At 40.7% G+C, this 18,881-nt stretch overlaps 2 protein-coding genes across 3 annotated transcripts; both read right to left on the bottom strand.

Moving 5' to 3' along the window:
* Positions 1-7,187: 7,187 nt before the first annotated feature.
* On the bottom strand, positions 7,188-8,522 carry LOC125568404 (zinc finger protein 658-like). Its single transcript, XM_048730671.1, has one exon. The coding sequence runs from the start codon at positions 8,520-8,522 to the stop codon at positions 7,188-7,190; it is 1,335 nt and encodes a 444-aa protein (XP_048586628.1).
* Positions 8,523-12,882: 4,360 nt separating this feature from the next.
* Positions 12,883-18,881, bottom strand: LOC116609941. Of its 2 annotated transcripts, XM_048729795.1 has the most exons (9): positions 18,765-18,838; positions 18,421-18,423; positions 17,610-17,912; positions 16,891-17,014; positions 16,004-16,617; positions 15,659-15,785; positions 14,746-14,889; positions 13,759-13,959; positions 12,883-13,204 (listed from the first exon to the last, which is right to left on the bottom strand). In XM_048729795.1, exons 1-9 carry the CDS (start codon positions 18,821-18,823, stop codon positions 13,022-13,024), a joined length of 1,758 nt encoding a protein of 585 aa, XP_048585752.1. In that variant the 5' UTR covers positions 18,824-18,838; the 3' UTR covers positions 12,883-13,021. The 2 variants fall into 2 exon arrangements, with proteins under 2 accessions (XP_048585752.1, XP_048585753.1); XM_048729796.1 differs by lacking the exon at positions 18,421-18,423 and having other exon boundaries at positions 18,765-18,881.

Genomic DNA, 18,881 nt, shown 5'->3' with positions numbered 1-18,881 from the left:
GTGTACAAACCAAGGAGCGTAACGTCGGATTGTGAGAAAAAGTGTCCCAAACGTCGTGTCGGCCTTAAGTGTACAAACCAAGGAGCGTAACGTCGTTTTGTGAGAAAAAAGTGTCCCCAACGTCGTGTCGGCCGTAAGTGTACAAACCAAGGAGCGTAACGTCGTTTTGTGAGAAAAAAGTGTCCCCAACGTCGTGTCGGCCGTAAGTGTACAAACCAAGGAGCGTAACGTCGTTTTGTGAGAAGAAAGTGTGCACAATGTCGTGTCGGCCGTAAGTGTACAAACCAAGGAGCGTAACGTCGTTTTGTGAGAAGAAAGTGTCCCCAACGTCGTGTCGGCCGGAAGTGTACAAACCAAGGAGCGTAACGTCGTTTTGTGAGAAGAAAGTGTGCACAGTGCCGTACCGGCCGTAAGTGTACAAACCAAGGAGCGTAACGTCGTTTTGTGAGAAGAAAGTGTGCACAGTGTCGTACCGGCCACAAGTGTACAAACCAAGGAGCGTAACGTCGTTTTGTGAGAAGAAAGTGTGCACAGTGTCGTACCGGCCGTAAGTGTACAAACCAAGGAGCGTAACGTCGTTTTGTGAGAAGAAAGTGTGCACAGTGCCGTACCGGCCGTAAGTGTACAAACCAAGGAGCGTAACGTTGTTTTGTGAGAAGAAAGTGTCCCCAACGTCGTACCGGCCGTAAGTGTACAAACCAAGGAGCGTAACGTCGTTTTATGAGAAGAAAGTGTCCCCACCGTCGTGTCGGCCGTAAGTGTACAAACCAAGGAGCGTAACGTCGTTTTATGAGAAGAAAGTGTCCCCACCGTCGTGTCGGCCGTAAGTGTACAAACCAAGGAGCGTAACGTCGTTTTGTGAGAAAAAAGTGTCCCCAACGTCGTGTCGGCCGTAAGTGTACAAACCAAGGAGCGTAACGTCGTTTTGTGAGAAGAAAGTGTGCACAATGTCGTGTCGGCCGTAAGTGTACAAACCAAGGAGCGTAACGTCGTTTTATGAGAAGAAAGTGTGCACAGTGTCGTACCGGCCGTAAGTGTACAAACCAAGGAGCGTAACGTCGTTTTGTGAGAAGAAAGTGTGCACAGTGTCGTACCGGCCGTAAGTGTACAAACCAAGGAGCGTAACGTCGTTTTGTGAGAAGAAAGTGTCCCCAACGTCGTGTCGGCCGTAAGTGTACAAACCAAGGAGCGTAACGTCGTTTTGTGAGAAGAAAGTGTGCACAGTGTCGTACCGGCCGTAAGTGTACAAACCAAGGAGCGTAACGTCGTTTTGTGAGAAGAAAGTGTCCCCAACGTCGTACCGGCCGTAAGTGTACAAACCAAGGAGCGTAACGTCGTTTTATGAGAAGAAAGTGTCCCCAACGTCGTGTCGGCCGTAAGTGTACAAACCAAGGAGCGTAACGTCGTTTTATGAGAAGAAAGTGTCCCCACCGTCGCGTCGGCCGTAAGTGTACAAACCAAGGAGCGTAACGTCGTTTTGTGAGAAAAAAGTGTCCCCAACGTCATGTCGGCCGTAAGTGTACAAACCAAGGAGCGTAACGTCGTTTTGTGAGAAGAAAGTGTGCACAATGTCGTGTCGGCCGTAAGTGTACAAACCAAGGAGCGTAACGTCGTTTTATGAGAAGAAAGTGTGCACAGTGTCGTACCGGCCGTAAGTGTACAAACCAAGGAGCGTAACGTCGTTTTGTGAGACGAAAGTGTGCACAGTGTCGTACCGGCCGTAAGTGTACAAACCAAGGAGCGTAACGTCGTTTTGTGAGAAGAAAGTGTGCACAGTGTCGTACCGGCCGTAGTGTACAAGTAGAGTTTTTAACACGTCTATTATCTTCTGGTTATTATTTGTTTTGTTGTAACTTTATAGAGCCCCACTTTTTAAAACGTGACTCTTTGTATTAACGCAATGGCTATAAACCCGACAGTCGGAAAGCAAGGAAAAATGTTCTATTCTGACAGCAAAGCTCAATTGAAATCTTGTCCTTTCTCAACGAATATAGAATACTTTGAGCTCAATAGGTCGACAATTTACTGGGTTATTTGAATAACTTGAAAAGTGGATGGACATCTAGTCCATCCATACTGCCGAGCATATAGCCACAGCGTTTTATTAAAGGGACATTAACAACAGCTTAAAGATGAGACAATGATGAGACAACTCAGCTTAAAGCTTGAGCAAATGGAGCCTCAGACACAGGTTCATCGAGTACACCAGTTCCTAAGTCTATCTCACCTTACCTTGAAAAGCAATAGGTGTTTTGAAGGCCCCCAAAGGAAGTTCCTGGTTAGGGTCTTCCCTCTGGTCGATATTTCTTGGGAGAGGAAGGTCAGAGCGGCGAAACCAAGTCAGAGCAACAAGAAAGTTGTGTAGAAGATACCAGTTACTAAAACGTTGCACAAAGTGGCTCAAAAACCGAGCTTTTCGGACACACGATGTTAGAATTCTGTCAACAGGACTTGTAGAGGTTGACACGGGTTAACCAAATACACCAGTCGCTGATCCATTGTCTGAGTGTATATCAGCTTCCTTGTAAAGGAAGGTAAAGCCGAAAATACTGAGCAACATAAATGGCGTGTAGGAGATTCGAGTGCCGAGAAATCGTGCAGGCTGGTGACAACATACCGTTCTTGGCCAATCATAAACGTTTGTCCAACAGACGCTGTACTATTAATAGTATAGATCATCTATCCTTATCTCTTTCTCGAGATGTAGTGACTTCAGCTAAATTTCGGGGTGGGCCAATCATTCCCCCTCACGTGCCTTGGACAGTGATGCAGCCTTTTGCTGAATATTTGAAAAGATTAAATGGGTCTACTTTGGATCGCTATTTCAAAAGCGCAAAGTGTAAAAACGTGGACATAAGTTCTTGTTGTTTTCTTGTTTCTAGTTGTTGGTGTTCTTCTAGTATAGGTTCACATTGGAAATCCTTATATACCACTCTCCAATTTTCTTAACCTCACTCCTCTTATTTCGTCAGCACCATAAAATTAATCCCACTTTTAATTAATGATTAGCGTCAGTACCAGGCATAGCTTGTAAAAAGGACGTTATCAGAAACAATACCTTTTTTGACAGCACATTCTCAAAATGTTAAAGAACTCTTTACGAAACCGCCTGTTCATAATGCCATATATACACGGATTAACAGACGAGCCATAACCGGAGGAGTAGAGCACGTAGGCCTGACGGGGTATGAAGGCCTGGTGTGAGGAATAAGACTCAAGGAGATCTAATAGGATCACAGGAAACCAGCACGTGACAACACCAAGCATGATCACAAATAACATAATCTCTGATTTACGTTTCGGGATTTTGCTTGTTTTCCTGCTTTTGTACCTCAATATGATGATCGTCTTATTCAAGTTCCAGTTTCTGATTGGCATTTGTTATTTTGTGTTGATAGGGACTTTCTAGTTTTTGAACAGTTTGTTCGTTGTCTCCAAATCCCCCTCAAATACATAAATATAATTTTTTTCGTCATTTCTGTTGCTATTACCTTTCTTAGACAATGTCCAAACACTTTTTTTATTTTTCGAGTCTGCTGTATCCGCTGATGCTGTTTCACCTACGTTTTTTTCCGTCATCATTTCTATTTCAGGATGCGCCAAATGAGTAAATGTTTTTCTTACCTATGGAAACACGGTTATTATTTCACCTTGCTCTTAAAAAGTCGCTGGTTGCATCAATCGACATGTGAGCAGTATATACTTCTCTTTTCGAGCGAACAATTATTTTCTCAACTCCATTATAAACAGGATCATTTATGGAATTTTGAAGTTGAAAGCTATCTTCTTGAGAAATTCCATTTCTTTGTTATGATTTTAGGCTTGTTCTTGTTCGCATCATCTCGTTCTTTCGAGTGAACTTTCCGGGAGTAGCCATTGCTTCCTGTTTTATTTCCATACTTTAGATCATTTATCATTGTCATAGTCCTTAAAGCAGTGGACTGATTGATGCCCGTGTCTCTGTTATTGTCACCCGTACAAGAATTATAATTTTGGCTCTCTTTTTCATCGCATTTTGGCATTCCAGTGTTTGTAGCAGAATCACCTGTTTTTTCCCGAACAAAAATAATTATTACTCCGTCGCTTTGAATTCTGCAATATCAAAATCCTGTAATAGCAGACTAGGACGATGGTCATATGGACTGCGATAAAACCCACATGTGTGAAACTCATATAGCCTTTATTGGCGCGAAAAGCTATCCACATCGCAGCGCAAATGCCCTTTCCCGCATGGTACCCCTACCATCCAATGCCAATGATAAACTGCAGGGTGCAGGCGCTTTTAAGCTGGCAGGGGAGGGGAGGGGAGGGGGGCGTTTAATAGAGAGGGGTGTTTATTACAAAATTGTAAGCTTAGGGGGGGGGGCGTTCATTAGATCAGAGGCGTTCTTCAGATAGGAGGGCGTTTATTAGGTCATTTACGGTATACATCTTTAGTCGTGGTAGCAAATATTGATAATGAGGTATTTACCCCTATTTTCGCTTTTATCTAACTGATAGTCCGGTCTGCAGTTCATAACCCCAAAGTCCAGAAAGAAAAACACCTGCACTGTCGTCAAAGTTCTTGTACTTTTAATTTGGTACACAACGTCGGTTATTTACTCTTAACATAGCTACATTCTAACACGCGCTTTGATTGAATTATTTTCTATGAACAAGAAAAGGATATACCATAGAGATACCATAAAAGAAAAAGAATCATTGCTGACAACAAAAAGTCGCCAGATAAATACTAGTACTTCTTTTTTGGGGTGCATCTTTCTACATATGATGTATGAGGACGCAGATTTCCAGTGTTTTTCCCGTGAAGAAAGGGAAAATGTTGTACCAATGGCAATGTTTTTAGAGAGCAAAAGTCGCGGATTTGCAAATCTGTCGGAAAAGGAACTAGAAAGCAATTTGTCGGAGAAACAATCAGAAAAGACAACAAACTGGTGTGTCTCCACGTTTAAAGGTACGGTGCTATATATTTGAATTAAAACATTGTTAAGAATTGTGCAATTTGAAAGGATAATTGTTAAGAATTACGGTAAAATTACTAAATAGTAACAGTGACAATGACAACAACAAAAATACCAATGAAACAGTTTTGCGAACTTTGTGGATTTATTATAAACAAACAATTATTTCTAAACTTTTTCCTGTGTAATTACAGCTTGGTGCAAGGAAAAACAAATACGTACTCCTTTAGAAGATGCAAACCTCCGTCGTTTTTACGCTGAAGCAAGAAAAATAAACGGAGAAATGTACAGCAAGAAGACACTACTCGGCTTCCGGCATGCCATTGAACGCCATCTCAACCAGCCACCCTTGTCAAGAAGCCTTAAGCTGTCTACCGACCCTAGATTCAAGCGGTCAAACGAGATGCTGGATGCACAGCTTGTACAGATGAAGAGAAATGGTCTTGAGAACACCAAGCACAAACCCGCCATCGAGGATGAAGACCTAAAAAAGCTCAAAACTTCCAAAGCACTTTCTCCGGATACACCATCCAGTCTCCTAAGAAATGTGTGGTTCCACGTGGTCCTGCACTTTTGTAGAAGAGGTAGAGAGGGTCAGTGAGCGTTGAAAAAAACAAGCTTCCTGTTTGAACAAGATGAAAGCGGCCGGCGCTACGTAACTATGTCGCACGACGAAGCGGCAAAGAACCATCCTGGAGGATTGAACGACACCGCGAGTTCAAAGAAACAAGCCCGAATGTACGAGACATACCACTGCGCACGCACGATGATTATGTAATCACTTTTATTTATATAAAACAAAACATAAAAAGTTGTCACTGTTTCAGATTGCTGCAAAAAATATTTTAGATATTTGATAAATAAAAACTTCGTCTTCCCTTAATTAAAATTGAATATCAATCAATTCCCATTAAATTACAAAGACAAAAAGAAAGTTGAAGAAATGCATTATGTTTGATACATTTTCTAGCAATATATGTAGCCGTTAACACGAAAAGAAATATACAAATTTTCAATTCATTTTCATCCGCTCAATTTGAGGCGTTCAAACCAAACCAAGATATTGTATCTATCTGGAAGAAAAAAAACCATTCAATAAACCTTCATAGATTTCAATAATGCCGTTGATTTTGACTGTTATAAGACTAATAGGACTAAAATCACTCAAAAGACGAAAATAAACTATGAGCTCATTTGTGCCCTCCCTTGAAATGGCACCTTGACATATATGGCTGCCTTAATGCGTCATCTAGAAATGTATATATAAAAGCCGTGATTAACCGCAAGTACATGTTCTATACTTGATAGGTCGAATAAGTCATGAATTTCTATTTTTTCAAATTTATGAGAACTAAAAGCAACATATATATTTTATACAGTATATTTTACAGTTGATTCCCGTGAATCCTGATAGGCAGGTGCACGTGAGGTGTCAGCATCCTCCAATCAGAATTTTTTTTTTGTGATAAGGTCACACAGTGATAAACGTTGAACGACGACATGACTATGCCAGATATTGCTAGGGGTATGTCACTTCCCTTATGGTTACATTGTATATTCCATATCTTTCCAAACGCAATTAATAACACTACGTGTAAGAACTAGGCACATATGCACGCTTGTATGTCAAAAAATGCCTTTGCTAATATTCGAAATTTGATTGGTCAAGGCACCAACAAATGCTACCTAACGTTTTTGAAAATTTTAGTTTTAGGACTTAGTAGTATGTTTTATATGGCCTATTAGACAAATCTGAGGTGGGGAAACTTGTGAAAAAAACTACAGTTCTTTCTTCTTTTGATTGGTTCACAAGAGAAAATCTCCAATAAGATATATTAGCATATGTTTTTTAATTCCCTCAAAATCTCATCATATTGTATATATTGTGCCTGTATGTTCAGTACAAAAAATATCTTTTGCCGTAGGACAATGGGACTTTGACTAGATCTTGCATGAATGATGATTTAGAGTAGAGATTTACTCAAGATGAAAATTAATTACCACTGCTCTTCATTGCTCGGAGTCGACCGCTGGGAGTAGGACAGCAAGTCTATTCTTGACGACGATTCGCGATAATATATTTATATGGGAATACATTTTTTATGACAAAAGCTTTCAGCACATTTCCGGTTTGATCTCATGATTCGTTAGGAATGTCAAATTCTGAGTTCTCTATTTTTAACAATCGGCAGGCCAGCGGTCGATTTCTGGGCATGCGCGAAATGTTCATATGGGAGTCAATTTTTCATTTCCAGTCATACGAGCTTCATGTCCAGTCATGCGAGTTTCATGTCCAGTCATGTGAGTTTTATGTCCAGTCATGTGAGTTTCATGTCTAGTCATGTGAGTTTCATGTCCAGTCATGCGAGTTTCATGTCCAGTCATACGAGTTTCATGTCCAGTCATGTGAGTTTCATGTCCAGTCATGCGAGTTTTATGTCCAGTCATGTGAGTTTTATGTCCATTCATGTGAGTTTCATCTCCAGTCATGTGAGTTTCATGTCCAGTCATACGAGTTTCATTTCCAGTCATACGAGCTTCATGTCCAGTCATGCGAGTTTCATGTCCAGTCATGCAAGTTTCATGTCCAGTCATGTGAGTTTCATGTCCAGTCATGTGAGTTTCATGTCCAGTCATGCGAGTTTCATGTCCAGTCATGCGAGTTTCATGTCCAGTCATGTGAGTTTTATGTCCAGTCATACGGGTTTCATGTCCAGTCATGCGAGTTTCATGTCCAGTCATACGAGTTTCATGTCCAGTCATGTGAGTTTCATGTCCATTCATGTGAGTTTCATGTCCAGTCATGTGAGTTTCATGTCCAGTCATGTGAGTTTCATGTCCAGTCATGTGAGTTTCATGTCCAGTCATGTGAGTTTCATGTCCAGTCATGTGAGTTTCATGTCCAGTCATGCGAGTTTCATGTCCAGTTATGCGAGTTTCATGTACAGTCATGCGAGTTTCATGTCCAGTCATGCGAGTTTCATGTCCAGTCATTTGAGTTTCATGTCCAGTTATGTGAGTTTCATGTCCAGTCATTTGAGTTTCATGTCCAGTCATGCGAGTTTCATGTCCACTTATGTGAGTTTCATGTCCAGTCATGCGAGTTTCATGTCCAGTCAGGCGAGTTTCATGTCCAGTCATGCGAGTTTCATGTCCACTCATTTGAGTTTCATGTCCAGTTATGCGAGTTTCATGTCCAGTCATTTGAGTTTCATGTCCAGTTATGTGAGTTTCATGTCCAGTCATGCGAGTTTCATGTCCAGTCATGCGAGTTTCATGTCCAGTCATGCGAGTTTCATGTCCAGTCATGCGAGTTTCATGTCCAGTCATGCAAGTTTCATGTCCAGTCATGTGAGTTTCATGTCCAGTCATGTGAGTTTCATGTCCAGTCATGCGAGTTTCGTGTCCAGTCATGCGAGTTTCATGTCCAGTCATGTGAGTTTTATGTCCAGTCATACGGGTTTCATGTCCAGTCATGCGAGTTTCATGTCCAGTCATACGAGTTTCATGTCCAGTCATGTGAGTTTCATGTCCAGTAATGTGAGTTTCAAGTCCAGTCATGCGAGTTTCATGTCCAATTCATGACTACGTCTCGGAGGTTTTTTCGGCACATTTGAATTATGCATTCGTGTAATGCGAAGAATAATCGACTGAAACTCTTGCTACCATAAATACGGCGCGTTTTACAATCGACCACCAGAATCGCGTATGCTCTAAACTTATGTCCTTGAAACTGTCCATAATTTAAAAAGCAAAAATACAAAATCCAAAGAAAATCCACCGCTTAAGTCGAACAGTGTCTCTCCTATCGCTCCGAGCATTTTCCTATCTGAAAGTTATTCCTAGTCTTGTAGATGGCCAGCCCTTGTGCTTATGGTTTGCTGGCACGAGTTTGTTCGCACACGTTTGGAAATATAATCGAAAAGGTGCGGTCTCTTCATTTTTTGCACTGGAAGCTTATGCTAAAACTGAAGAACGAAAACAAAACTACAATAGGCGTGAGAAAATAGTATCTATTAGGTTTTTATTTACATTTAAAGTCTGGTAAACAAACTAAAAATCCAGTCATTCACTAGTTTCAATCCATATTCGGATTTAAAAAAGACTGCACATTTACATCAATACGCCCCAAATCCCTTGGTCGGCAGGCCCGTACCCAGGGGGGTGGGGGGGGGGGGGGTACAGGGGTTGTGTTTGCAATCCGCCACAACGCCTGAAAGGCCACTTCCTGTTCGCAATAGACGTGCTATTTATAGTCAAAACTATAAAGCAAAAGAAAAATAGATAAGAAAGACAGTCTAGATAACTCTGGTATGTCATACTTCCATAAGTCAAAAATCCTATTTTGTTTTTTCGGGGTTGGTGTCACATTTTCATCAGAAAGCTCACCCCCTTCCCATGCCCCCCCCCCCTCCCCCCCGAAAACATTAGGTCCACTTTTTCGGATTTCGCAGCCCCCAAGAAAAATCCTGGTCGGTACATCCCTTACTTAAGAAAGACACATGTTCTTTTGTAGAAAAAAAAAAACATCTTGAGTTCTGTTCTATTTAGGAAAGGTTATTTATTTTTATGATTAAGTAAAGAGTATAAATAATTTCACGATCGATGTTTGAAAACTTTTAAATCATTTGTTTTAATTCCAAAACTTCTTAAAAGCTTTTGCAATAATCAGTTAATCTTGAAAGAACCTTAAAATATTCTCAGACTTTCTCAGACAGACTGATAAACGTGATTTATTTTGATAAAGAAAATGACAGAACTCTTTGAAATTGAAGCTATAAAAATGTTTGAATGAAATATATAATAAGAAAACTTCAGTTTTAAAATACCATGTATATAGATAGTGGACGTTTACTTGTGATGATTTAAAAATATTTGTGACTAAACATATCAGCGAATCCTCCCATACCCAAGGGCCACGTGTGGAAACAAGGTCCTATCACCACATTCCTTGCAGGGCAGGATGGGAATTATCAGTGGTCGATTCAGGCTTGGCTCCTTGGGCTCAATAAAACCACCCATAATTTTAGTATTGCGACATGAACATGCAATGTCCATGCAATGTCCATGCAATGTCCATGCAATGTTGCGACATGCATTAAAATTTACACACATGTTACAGGCGCGTTCCCAAGAGGGGGAGGGGGGGGGGGGCATTCATAGGTACCATATACCACCAATACTTGATACAACCAATCATTCTAGGCATGTCTGCCATATACAACAATTGATACAACCAATCCTTATTTATGGAAGCGAAATATGGATAGCGGACTGAAAGGGAAAGTTAGAAAAAGATCCAATAGAAATGGTCCACACCAAGTTTCTAAAATGGCTTCTCGGCATGAGCCGATACTGTAGCTCGGACGCGTGTAGGGCTGAATTAGGACGATTTCCTCTCAGAAAAAAAGCAAAGTGTAGAGCGATCAAACTTTGGCTTAAACGTTCAAACAACAATGGGAATAACGAAAAACTCTCCCCAAAGCATTCGATGCCATATCTAATTATGAAAACAAGAACTTTTGGCATAGGAAAATTAAACAAATACTAGACCTTGCGGGAAGGAGCGATATTTGGCTGACTGGCACAAAAAACATATCAACACCAATCAATATCATTTATTTAATCATTTGTGGATTTACGCCGATGTAATTTTTTTATAAGGTGCCATAAATAAAATATCTATCTATCTTTCTATAGAAAAAGCATAGTATTGGAAGATTCCTTAATAATAAAATAACCCACTTTTTGGCCGCCAAAGGGGGGGGGGGGGGAGTTACGCGTGCAACTTCGGGCCCCCTGTGTAACCCCCTGTGTACGCGCCTGTGTAACCCCCTGTGTTACCCCCTGTGTACGCGCCTGTCTACATACATTTACAACCATGTAGGTTTGAAGGAAGTTTTGTTATTTTGTTGCTAACATTTTTAAAACGCCAAACAAAAAACTCATTAAGAAAGGTGAGCAAGTATAATTTTGCAGTGATTTCTCCCACATTTACAATTAAATTGCAAATTACAGTTTTTCTAGAAATGAAGAAAGAACTATAAAATAAAAAATGTAAACACAGCAGTTGCATTGTACATCATAAATCGAACTTTTAAAAAACTAATTATTTTCCAACAAATGTCAATATTTAGAAAGTGGGGCATGGTCAAAAGTAATTACTGCTTTTTGATCGAATTAATAACAGCACTTGGTGAAAGCCATTCATGAGCTTATCTTCTCGTGTTGAAGATACAAAAATGTATTCTAAAGTCTTGGTCGCTACTCTCATAGCGTGCTCATCATGTGCCTTTTGCAAATGGGTGAATGATGTCTTCTCTTGATGTACTTGGCTGTTTAGTTTTCTAACTACTTTACCTTTCAGTCTTTCACCCACTCAAATACACTGGGCTATCTTTCAAATGTTTCTTTGGATGACCAATGTCACGTTAAAACATACGTAGTACAGACTTTCCCAAATTACACGCATTAAACTAGCGCCTTATTGTGCTAATACCCACAGTGGATCCAGGTTTTTAAAATTTTCTTTGGTTCTGTTTGTTTCTTAATTATTGATAGACGGCGCTTCCTCGGAGTTTCCCTTAGCAAATTAATAGCAAACCTGTCTACTTTTGTGTCTAGCCTGTAAACGGTGTACAAAATTTGATGATTAATCAAGTAAGGGAAAGCATAAACGTAATTTCGAAGTTATCTAAAAAAAAGTCAGTCTAAATTATACGCGTGCATCAATTATTCTCTGGGTAAGACTAAAAATGAAAGTAAAGCCGTGGAAGATGAAGAATTGCCTTTTGGATTATGATGGCGCCTAGACCATGACACAGTGTCCATATCATCATTCTATATCATAGGCCTCGAGCCTATGAGTACGGATATTTTAACTTGCGCGTCCAACAGCAATATCGAGACTGTGTGTCCGCTTTAGTGTGTCATCCAGATTTTGAGAAAGAGTTTTGTGATCACCTTGAGGAGCAATGCCTTAGCAATCTAGAATGTAGCATGAAATGTTGTCATGTAAATCTTTGCAATTAAAAAGGGTAACTAAGAGGACAATCAATGAACACTCTGAACTAAAAATAAGTCTATTATTTTTCTGTAAGAGCATTGAAAGAGTAAATTCAAATTGAAGCAAATCTTCTTCAGTGATTTAAGTGAGTTATTTCTATGCTCCAAAATAGCCAAAAAAATGGATTACCTGAGAAATACACCAGAAAACAAAAGTTATGGGATATATTCACAAAAATTGTAACCTAAAGTACAATTGAACGAACAACATAATATTTCACAAGGTAATCTTCTTCTTCTTCCATATAACCCCATCTCCTTCTATGCGAAAATTCTTATGAGGTAAATCTATCCTAATTCCCTATTTCTTTGCCTTTGATTCTTTAAGCGGAGTGTCTTTTATGTTATAATTACTTTTCCTTGACGAATAGATGGCCAAGCGTTAACACAACCAAGACATACTCTCTTGATACAAACCAATAGCTTGTACAGCTGTTTTTGCTTAATAAGCTTGGTCAAACCCGCGTGTGATTATTTATCGCCACAAGACCCAAGAGCGGCTCGAGGCAGGGCCGTAACGGACATCGAAAAGCTGGGGGAAGGTAGCGGGGGCACAGCCACGTCCTTACTGGCCATTTCCTTTTTTTATTCAAAAAAACTGGGGGGGGGGGGGGAAGGGAAGGGCCCCATGACCCCCTATAGGTGCAGCAGCATGGCAAGGTTACATAGCCATTACACCGTGACCACGGGACAGGGGGGCACGGTGGAGGGATTTGAGGGGCTCACAAAATTCATAGAGACGAAATTGTGGGAGGGGTCCGAGGGCATATCCGAGAAATGTATGAATTAATGATGTTAAAAAAATCATCATTCCGGCGTAATTCCAGAAAAAGATCATAAAAACATAAAACACTTCTTGCACGAAAACCATGCAGTTTTATTCAGTATTCTATTTAGCGCATCAATTTCAACACAGAGACTGAAACAAACGCCTTCCCCACTAATATCGATCACTACTGATTAAGCAGAAGCTTATCGCCATTGCGCATGCGCGTCTACTGAGCAAGGATGTACCCGTAACCTGCAACAGACTTGTTTCCCTTGTCACCATCGCATCTTGCCTCGTTACCAGCCGAGGAGGAGCTCTGTCCGCAAGCGGTTCCAGACGCTCCAAAACCAATGCGAGAATCAGTCGAACCGCAATTGTTCTCCTGGTTGGCAACGAAACCGATTCTGACCTGGAATAGAAAGAAAAAGGATTTACAAAAGCTTCAAAATGTGATTGCGTTCATATTTTTAATTCACTGAGTTTCGGCTATTTGTGGACCTAGCTTAGCATAAAAGCTACTACTTTTATTCATATGAAAGCACAAGAAAAGGTGGCTCATAGCTGGGCGTTTTTCTATTCACAATGCATGTTTTTTGGCCGTATTTCGAATAAACAGGATTTTTTCCTCTTGACAAGTTATTATCTGTATTTTTCATTTTCTTGTTTTTCTCACAATTTCGCGCATACCTTACATAATGGGTATGGAGGATCGATCAGTTTGCCTCGCGAAATTTTCCTTTGCCGCTCGTTTTCCTTTAATATGTTCAGTTAGCAACTATATCGGAAGTCCCTCTAAGGGAAGAGATTAAGAATAAATGTACTGCCGGTTGGTTCACAACCCTGCCCAAACAGTTCTTTTTACCAAAATTGGTATTAAATGTGTTTTACTTAATTGCTACATAAAGGAATAAAGTTATGGTTCATTAAAAAGGCAAACTAAGTTCGATATACAGAAGACTTTACCTTGGAATGGTTTCCCCCCGCGGGGGCGTTGTTGAATCCCTGCCTGTTGCAGTTCCTCTGAAGAGACGAGCCGGGCACAAGCTTTCTCCACTCATTCTTGCTAATATGGGTGGCTACGTACTTGCCGGGTGCAATGACAGAAAACAGAGAGTCCACCTTCTTTCCCATGTTCACTGGGAGCCATTCAAGGCTTCCTCCAACCTGCAGAAGAAATCAAGTGCTTTCTAAGTTCTTTACCCAAAAAACCTTTTCATTAATGTAAACAGGGTGAAACTCACAGTGGTATTCAGGGGAGTACAAAGAGGCCATTGTAGCATGCTTGCAGCCGTTTACCCGTTTTTTTTTTTTTTTTCATGTTTACCCGGTTTTTTTCGTTATATTTACTCAGTGTTTTTTTCGCTATTTTTACCCGATGTTATTTCCTCCATGTTTACCCGGTGTTTTTTCGCTATGTTTCCCCCCTTTTTTTTTTTTTTGCTATGTTAAACCTATGTTTTTAGCCATCTTGTTTTGTTCTGGCCGCGCGAAAGCTGGAACGAGCGCAAAGCGCGTTTTGTCGCTCGCGTCATGTTAGCGCAGCCAAAAACAAGATGGCGGCCACGACTCGGCGCACAGCGAAAACACAACTAAAAAAATCACCGGGTTAACGCCTACAAGCAGGCCACAATTATTGAGGGCTGATTATTAGAGAGCTTAAGCAAATCAACGCGCACCAAGAACGTCGCACGAGGCGTTGTGGTCCGCGTGAAACCGAGGCCAGGCGTCAGTCATAGGTATCATTATTATAGTGAAAATTACAGTATTTGAAGAAAATTCTGGTATTAGAAGATTCCTTTTAAATAGAAATGACCCACTTTCTGGCCGCCAAGGGGGGGGGGGGGCGGGTGCAAGCGCAAACCTACGCATTCCCCCTGTTTTTTTGACTGGCAAAGGTGGACTGTGCGCAGGATAATATCTTATCTGAAAAGGCATGGTGTCTTTTCTTACCCTCATCCCAAGGCAGAGCTTCTCAAATGGCAGCTTGGAGTAAGTGTGCAGCTTCATATCGCTGTTGTCCAGACCGTCAGCGATTGACTCAGTGTTGTACACGTTGTGGTTTTTCCAGTATGAGGACTCGTATTTAAAGGTTGTCTATAAAGTATACATTATTATATTAGTACCTGATATACACCTACATACAATAGAGTTGCATTGGGGAGTATAAGTGTCGTAAACCCCGTTGCCTCATGAGTATCAAATAGATGAAAAGCAAATGAATGTAAATCAAGGAATCCAGGTTACATACTGTGCAGTACCTTTATTATTCATCCCTTGCGAATACCTTCATTATTTGTATTTTCAAGGGCTACCTTTTCATGGCATCTATAATGCACCGCGAGCTACGACACATGGGTTCGCACAGTGCCTTATTTGAAGACGGCGTATAACATGCTTATGAAATTACAAAGACTCCTTGTTTTTTTTTTCTAATAGGAATTTGTTTGGTGAGCAGTGGCTTGCAAAGTTGCGAGCAAAAATACCCGCATTTTTCTGGTGAGCTTTAAGGTGGCGCGCCGAGTTTGTTTTGGCTGAACAGCTTATACTTAGCTCCCGAGTGAGTATCGCCAAGTATTGCAGAAGGGCGTAGATTCACAAGAATCATGTCTGATGCGTGAGCAATGCGTTTAATACAAACGTATGCTCGGACAAAATGCTCTCGTACTTTCTTTTTGAACTACGTTAGATCTTGTGACACCATATTGGAATGAAGACATAAACCTGGAAAAACCCTTAGGGCGAAAGCCAGAATTCGAGCCTACCACAACAACCAACCAGATCACCGGTACTTGCCGTAGCGAAAGCATTCCCTGCTTCGGAAAATTCTTTAATAAACTAAGTCTTAGAATTGTCTCCGTAGTACCTTGCGTCCGTCGATCTTCATGATGATGGTCCATCCACGTGATCCGCAGATCTCTGTCATGTGACAGTAGACGCGAGTGTGAGGGGCGTCTCGAAGGTTAAGATAGTACACGCCATTTTTAGCATCGCTGGAACGTACAGTAGCATTTATATCAGTTTGTTTAACACTCCTTACACGTTACAGGACAGCGAAATAGGAAGGCTGGGGTACTGCCTAAACACCACAAATCAAACAAGAATTCCTGTTGATATTCTGATATTCTAGCCTAGCTATGCGGTGCTTTAAAACCTAGGAAAGGTAATGGCGTGTAGCATGGAAAATTTTACCCGTCTTAAAGGTACTTACGGTCTAGCGGCGACAATTTCTTTGCAGGACTTGGCGGGATTGTCGAAGGAGCCGAGAAGGGCATCTTCTTGACGCTCCTGGGCGAAGATGTATCCAAAGCTCTTGATGGTTTTGTCTCCGTTATCTGGTGAGCACCTTGCTTCATTACCAGCCGAGTTGTCGTTATTTTGGCCACACAAATTTCCCATTGCTCCAAAGCCGATTCTCGAATCCGGAGAGTGACAGTCGTTTTCCTGATTGCCAATTATCCCAATTCTGACCTTGGCGAACCCATTTCTCTTGTCGCTGCCGGTTAGTTTAACAACATTGAAACCCTCGAGTCCGCAGTTTCTCTGAAGCGATGAGTCAGGGACCATACTCTTCCAGAACGTTCTGCCATAGTGCGTCTCTCGGAACTTGCCATCCGCAATAAGCTCGTACAGTGAGCCGGCCATGTAATTGATCTCTTTCCACTCTCTCTTTCCTTTGGTTTCAAGACCCAGACAAAGCTTGCTTAACGGGAAGTGCGAGTAAGTGTCAAGTTTAGTTTCGACGTGGTTAAATCCTCCTGTTGCGCCAGCAACGTTGTAATGTTGCTTGTTGCTCCAGTATTTGGAATCGTACCGAAAAGTATTCTGCAAAAATGCAAATATGCAATTGCAGATACAATGTCAGCTGTGCAACTCCAAAGGCACCGGTTGCCTTGATAATATTAGTAGTCCCATGAGTCAATTAACATGCCAATGACATTAAAATGTTCGCAGATTTAAGAATTTTTCTATTTTTAGTCGCCACACGTAAAAAAGATAAAAACTAAATAAATGACATGCTAAATAACTGGAAATACGACCCAAAATTGTCCGATTCAAAATGAATTTTGTCTCACTTAAGTAATACATTATTTATACCTTCTTTCCGTCGATCTTCATGACCATGGTCCAGCCATTTGAGCCACACAGGGTGCCCATGTAACAGTAAGTCTTCATGACCACATCTCGAGGTTTTATGAAGTACATACCACTCTTGGCATCCCTGATAAAGGCAAGAGCTTTGTTTTATAGAGCATTTGTATCAGTTAGTTTAAAAAAATACTCAAAAGATTCTGGCAGGGAGGTCACTAACCTATACCATTAATGGTGGTCTAATTCCTAGAAAAGAAAAAGACGACATTCCGAAATTGTTAGGAGAGTTTCCTTTTTTGTAATTTAGTCATTTCTATATCATATGCTTCAGCTGTAATTCCCGCACATAGTACGCGAGAATAAAAAATATCTCCAGGCGCCATCGAACGAAAACCAAGCACTCGTCTAAAAGCGATTCGGGCGTTAACCAAATTTAGTTAGAGGCCAGAAAAATTAAACGATTCGCTAACAATTCTTGGTCTGGCATCCGCGTACATTCACACGGCTTTTGCGCCTCAGTTACATCTGTTATCTATGAATGTATCTGGCTGTGAGCAAAATATCCCAAGGCGTACTAACTAGCAATGATAATGTAAAAAGCTGGGATTTGTATACCGTTGTAGTATTAGCATACCTGGTGTGAAAAATATCAATCTGCTGTACACCCCTCAACTTGAGGGGTATGTGACTTACAGCCAAACGATCTAGTTCACCAAGGAACTTACTTGCGCTTGGTGAGGATGTCCCTGCAGGATTTCCCAGGATTGGTTTCAGTTCCAACGGGGGCTTCTCGACCGGCGTTGCCTCCAACGTTCACATATTCATTGCCGTTGCACACTTGAAGGTTGCCGTCTTTGTAGCGTAAGGCGCCGGCTACTTTAGCAGTACACTTGCAGCCATGATTCGGCACTTGGTAGATGGTAAAGTAAGTTTCTTGGTTGTGGCAGTATTGCTCATCAAGAACACGAGCATAGCCGCCAGCGATGAGGCAAAGTACAGCCAGGAAACTGTACATCTTGATTTTTTTTCTAAATAAGATATAAGATTGATCCAGTCTTAACACCCCAATTTCACACTTCCGTTCGCCCAACATTGAGCGACACAAACAATCTACTTCCTTCGGCCAATTTTACAAAGCTGCTTAGTAACCTAATGACAAAGTTTCAAACAAATCGTGTATTTTGATTTTTTTTTCCAATTGACCATTGTATGGATGCAAACAATAGCAAAGAAGTAGCTGATCGGCGTTTAAAAAAAATAATATCATCAAGATATCATCAAAAGAACACTAATGAAGTCAGCACGAATAGAATCTAGATGTAAAAAAATAAAAGAATAATAAAGTGGAATGGCATTTTTTTGTTACAGGCAGGTTCAGAAAAGCTAAAACACATGCATCCAGAGCCAACTCCCAACTATTGGAAGTAACTGGATGAGAAATAAAAATATGATTAGTCTCAATGGGCACAAAGGTGTAAAATGATATGATTCAGTTAGGAGGGATAAAACGGCACAAAAAAAATTAATCTCAATGACTTTCTCTTTTTTTAAATGTTAAAAAATGTTTAAATTGGTTCTCTGCAGATCTTCGAAAACAAAATGTGAGAAACAAAAATTAAAGACAACGGGCTCAGGTAAAAGCTCGGCCGTTTTTATATACAATATTAACATCGTTTGAGGACACAGTAAATGATCCTTTCGACAGCGTGTCGGGTAGAGAGGAAAAAAGAAGGAGAGCAAATGGTCGAACAAATCCAAAAAATAAAAGAAACAAAATAATGTGAAATAAGAATTTGATTATATTTCTTTTTTAGCAAATCACCAAAACTGTGTGTGGTAGATGCGCGAGACAAAAAAAATATATAAAGTATTTGTATTACCTTTGGTGTCCTGTTTCTGTTGAACAGCTCCAAGAAGTGATGCTTGGAGTCTGTTCCATCCGTATTTATGGGCTCGTCCTCTTGAGAAAATTTATGACCAAGGTCATGACAAATTAG

Source organism: Nematostella vectensis, chromosome 7, assembly GCF_932526225.1.
Source record: "Nematostella vectensis chromosome 7, jaNemVect1.1, whole genome shotgun sequence".
Classification (NCBI taxonomy): domain Eukaryota; kingdom Metazoa; phylum Cnidaria; class Anthozoa; order Actiniaria; family Edwardsiidae; genus Nematostella; species Nematostella vectensis.
The sequence above is the reverse complement of the archived record's forward strand: the minus strand, read 5'-3'. Positions and strand labels throughout refer to the sequence as shown.

Excerpts from the sequence above, each read along its gene's own strand:
- LOC125568404 (XM_048730671.1), bottom strand. The coding sequence starts at position 8,522 with ATGACTGGACTTGAAACTCACATTACTGGACATGAAACTCACATGACT.
- LOC116609941 (XM_048729795.1), bottom strand. The coding sequence starts at position 18,823 with ATGGAACAGACTCCAAGCATCACTTCTTGGAGCTGTTCAACAGAAACA. Across the intron at positions 14,890-15,658 it reads TGAAGATCGACGGACGCAAG|ACAACCTTTAAATACGAGTC; the intron begins GTACTACGGAGA and ends TATACTTTATAG. Across the intron at positions 13,205-13,758 it reads CGGGGGGAAACCATTCCAAG|GTCAGAATCGGTTTCGTTGC; the intron begins GTAAAGTCTTCT and ends TTTCTATTCCAG.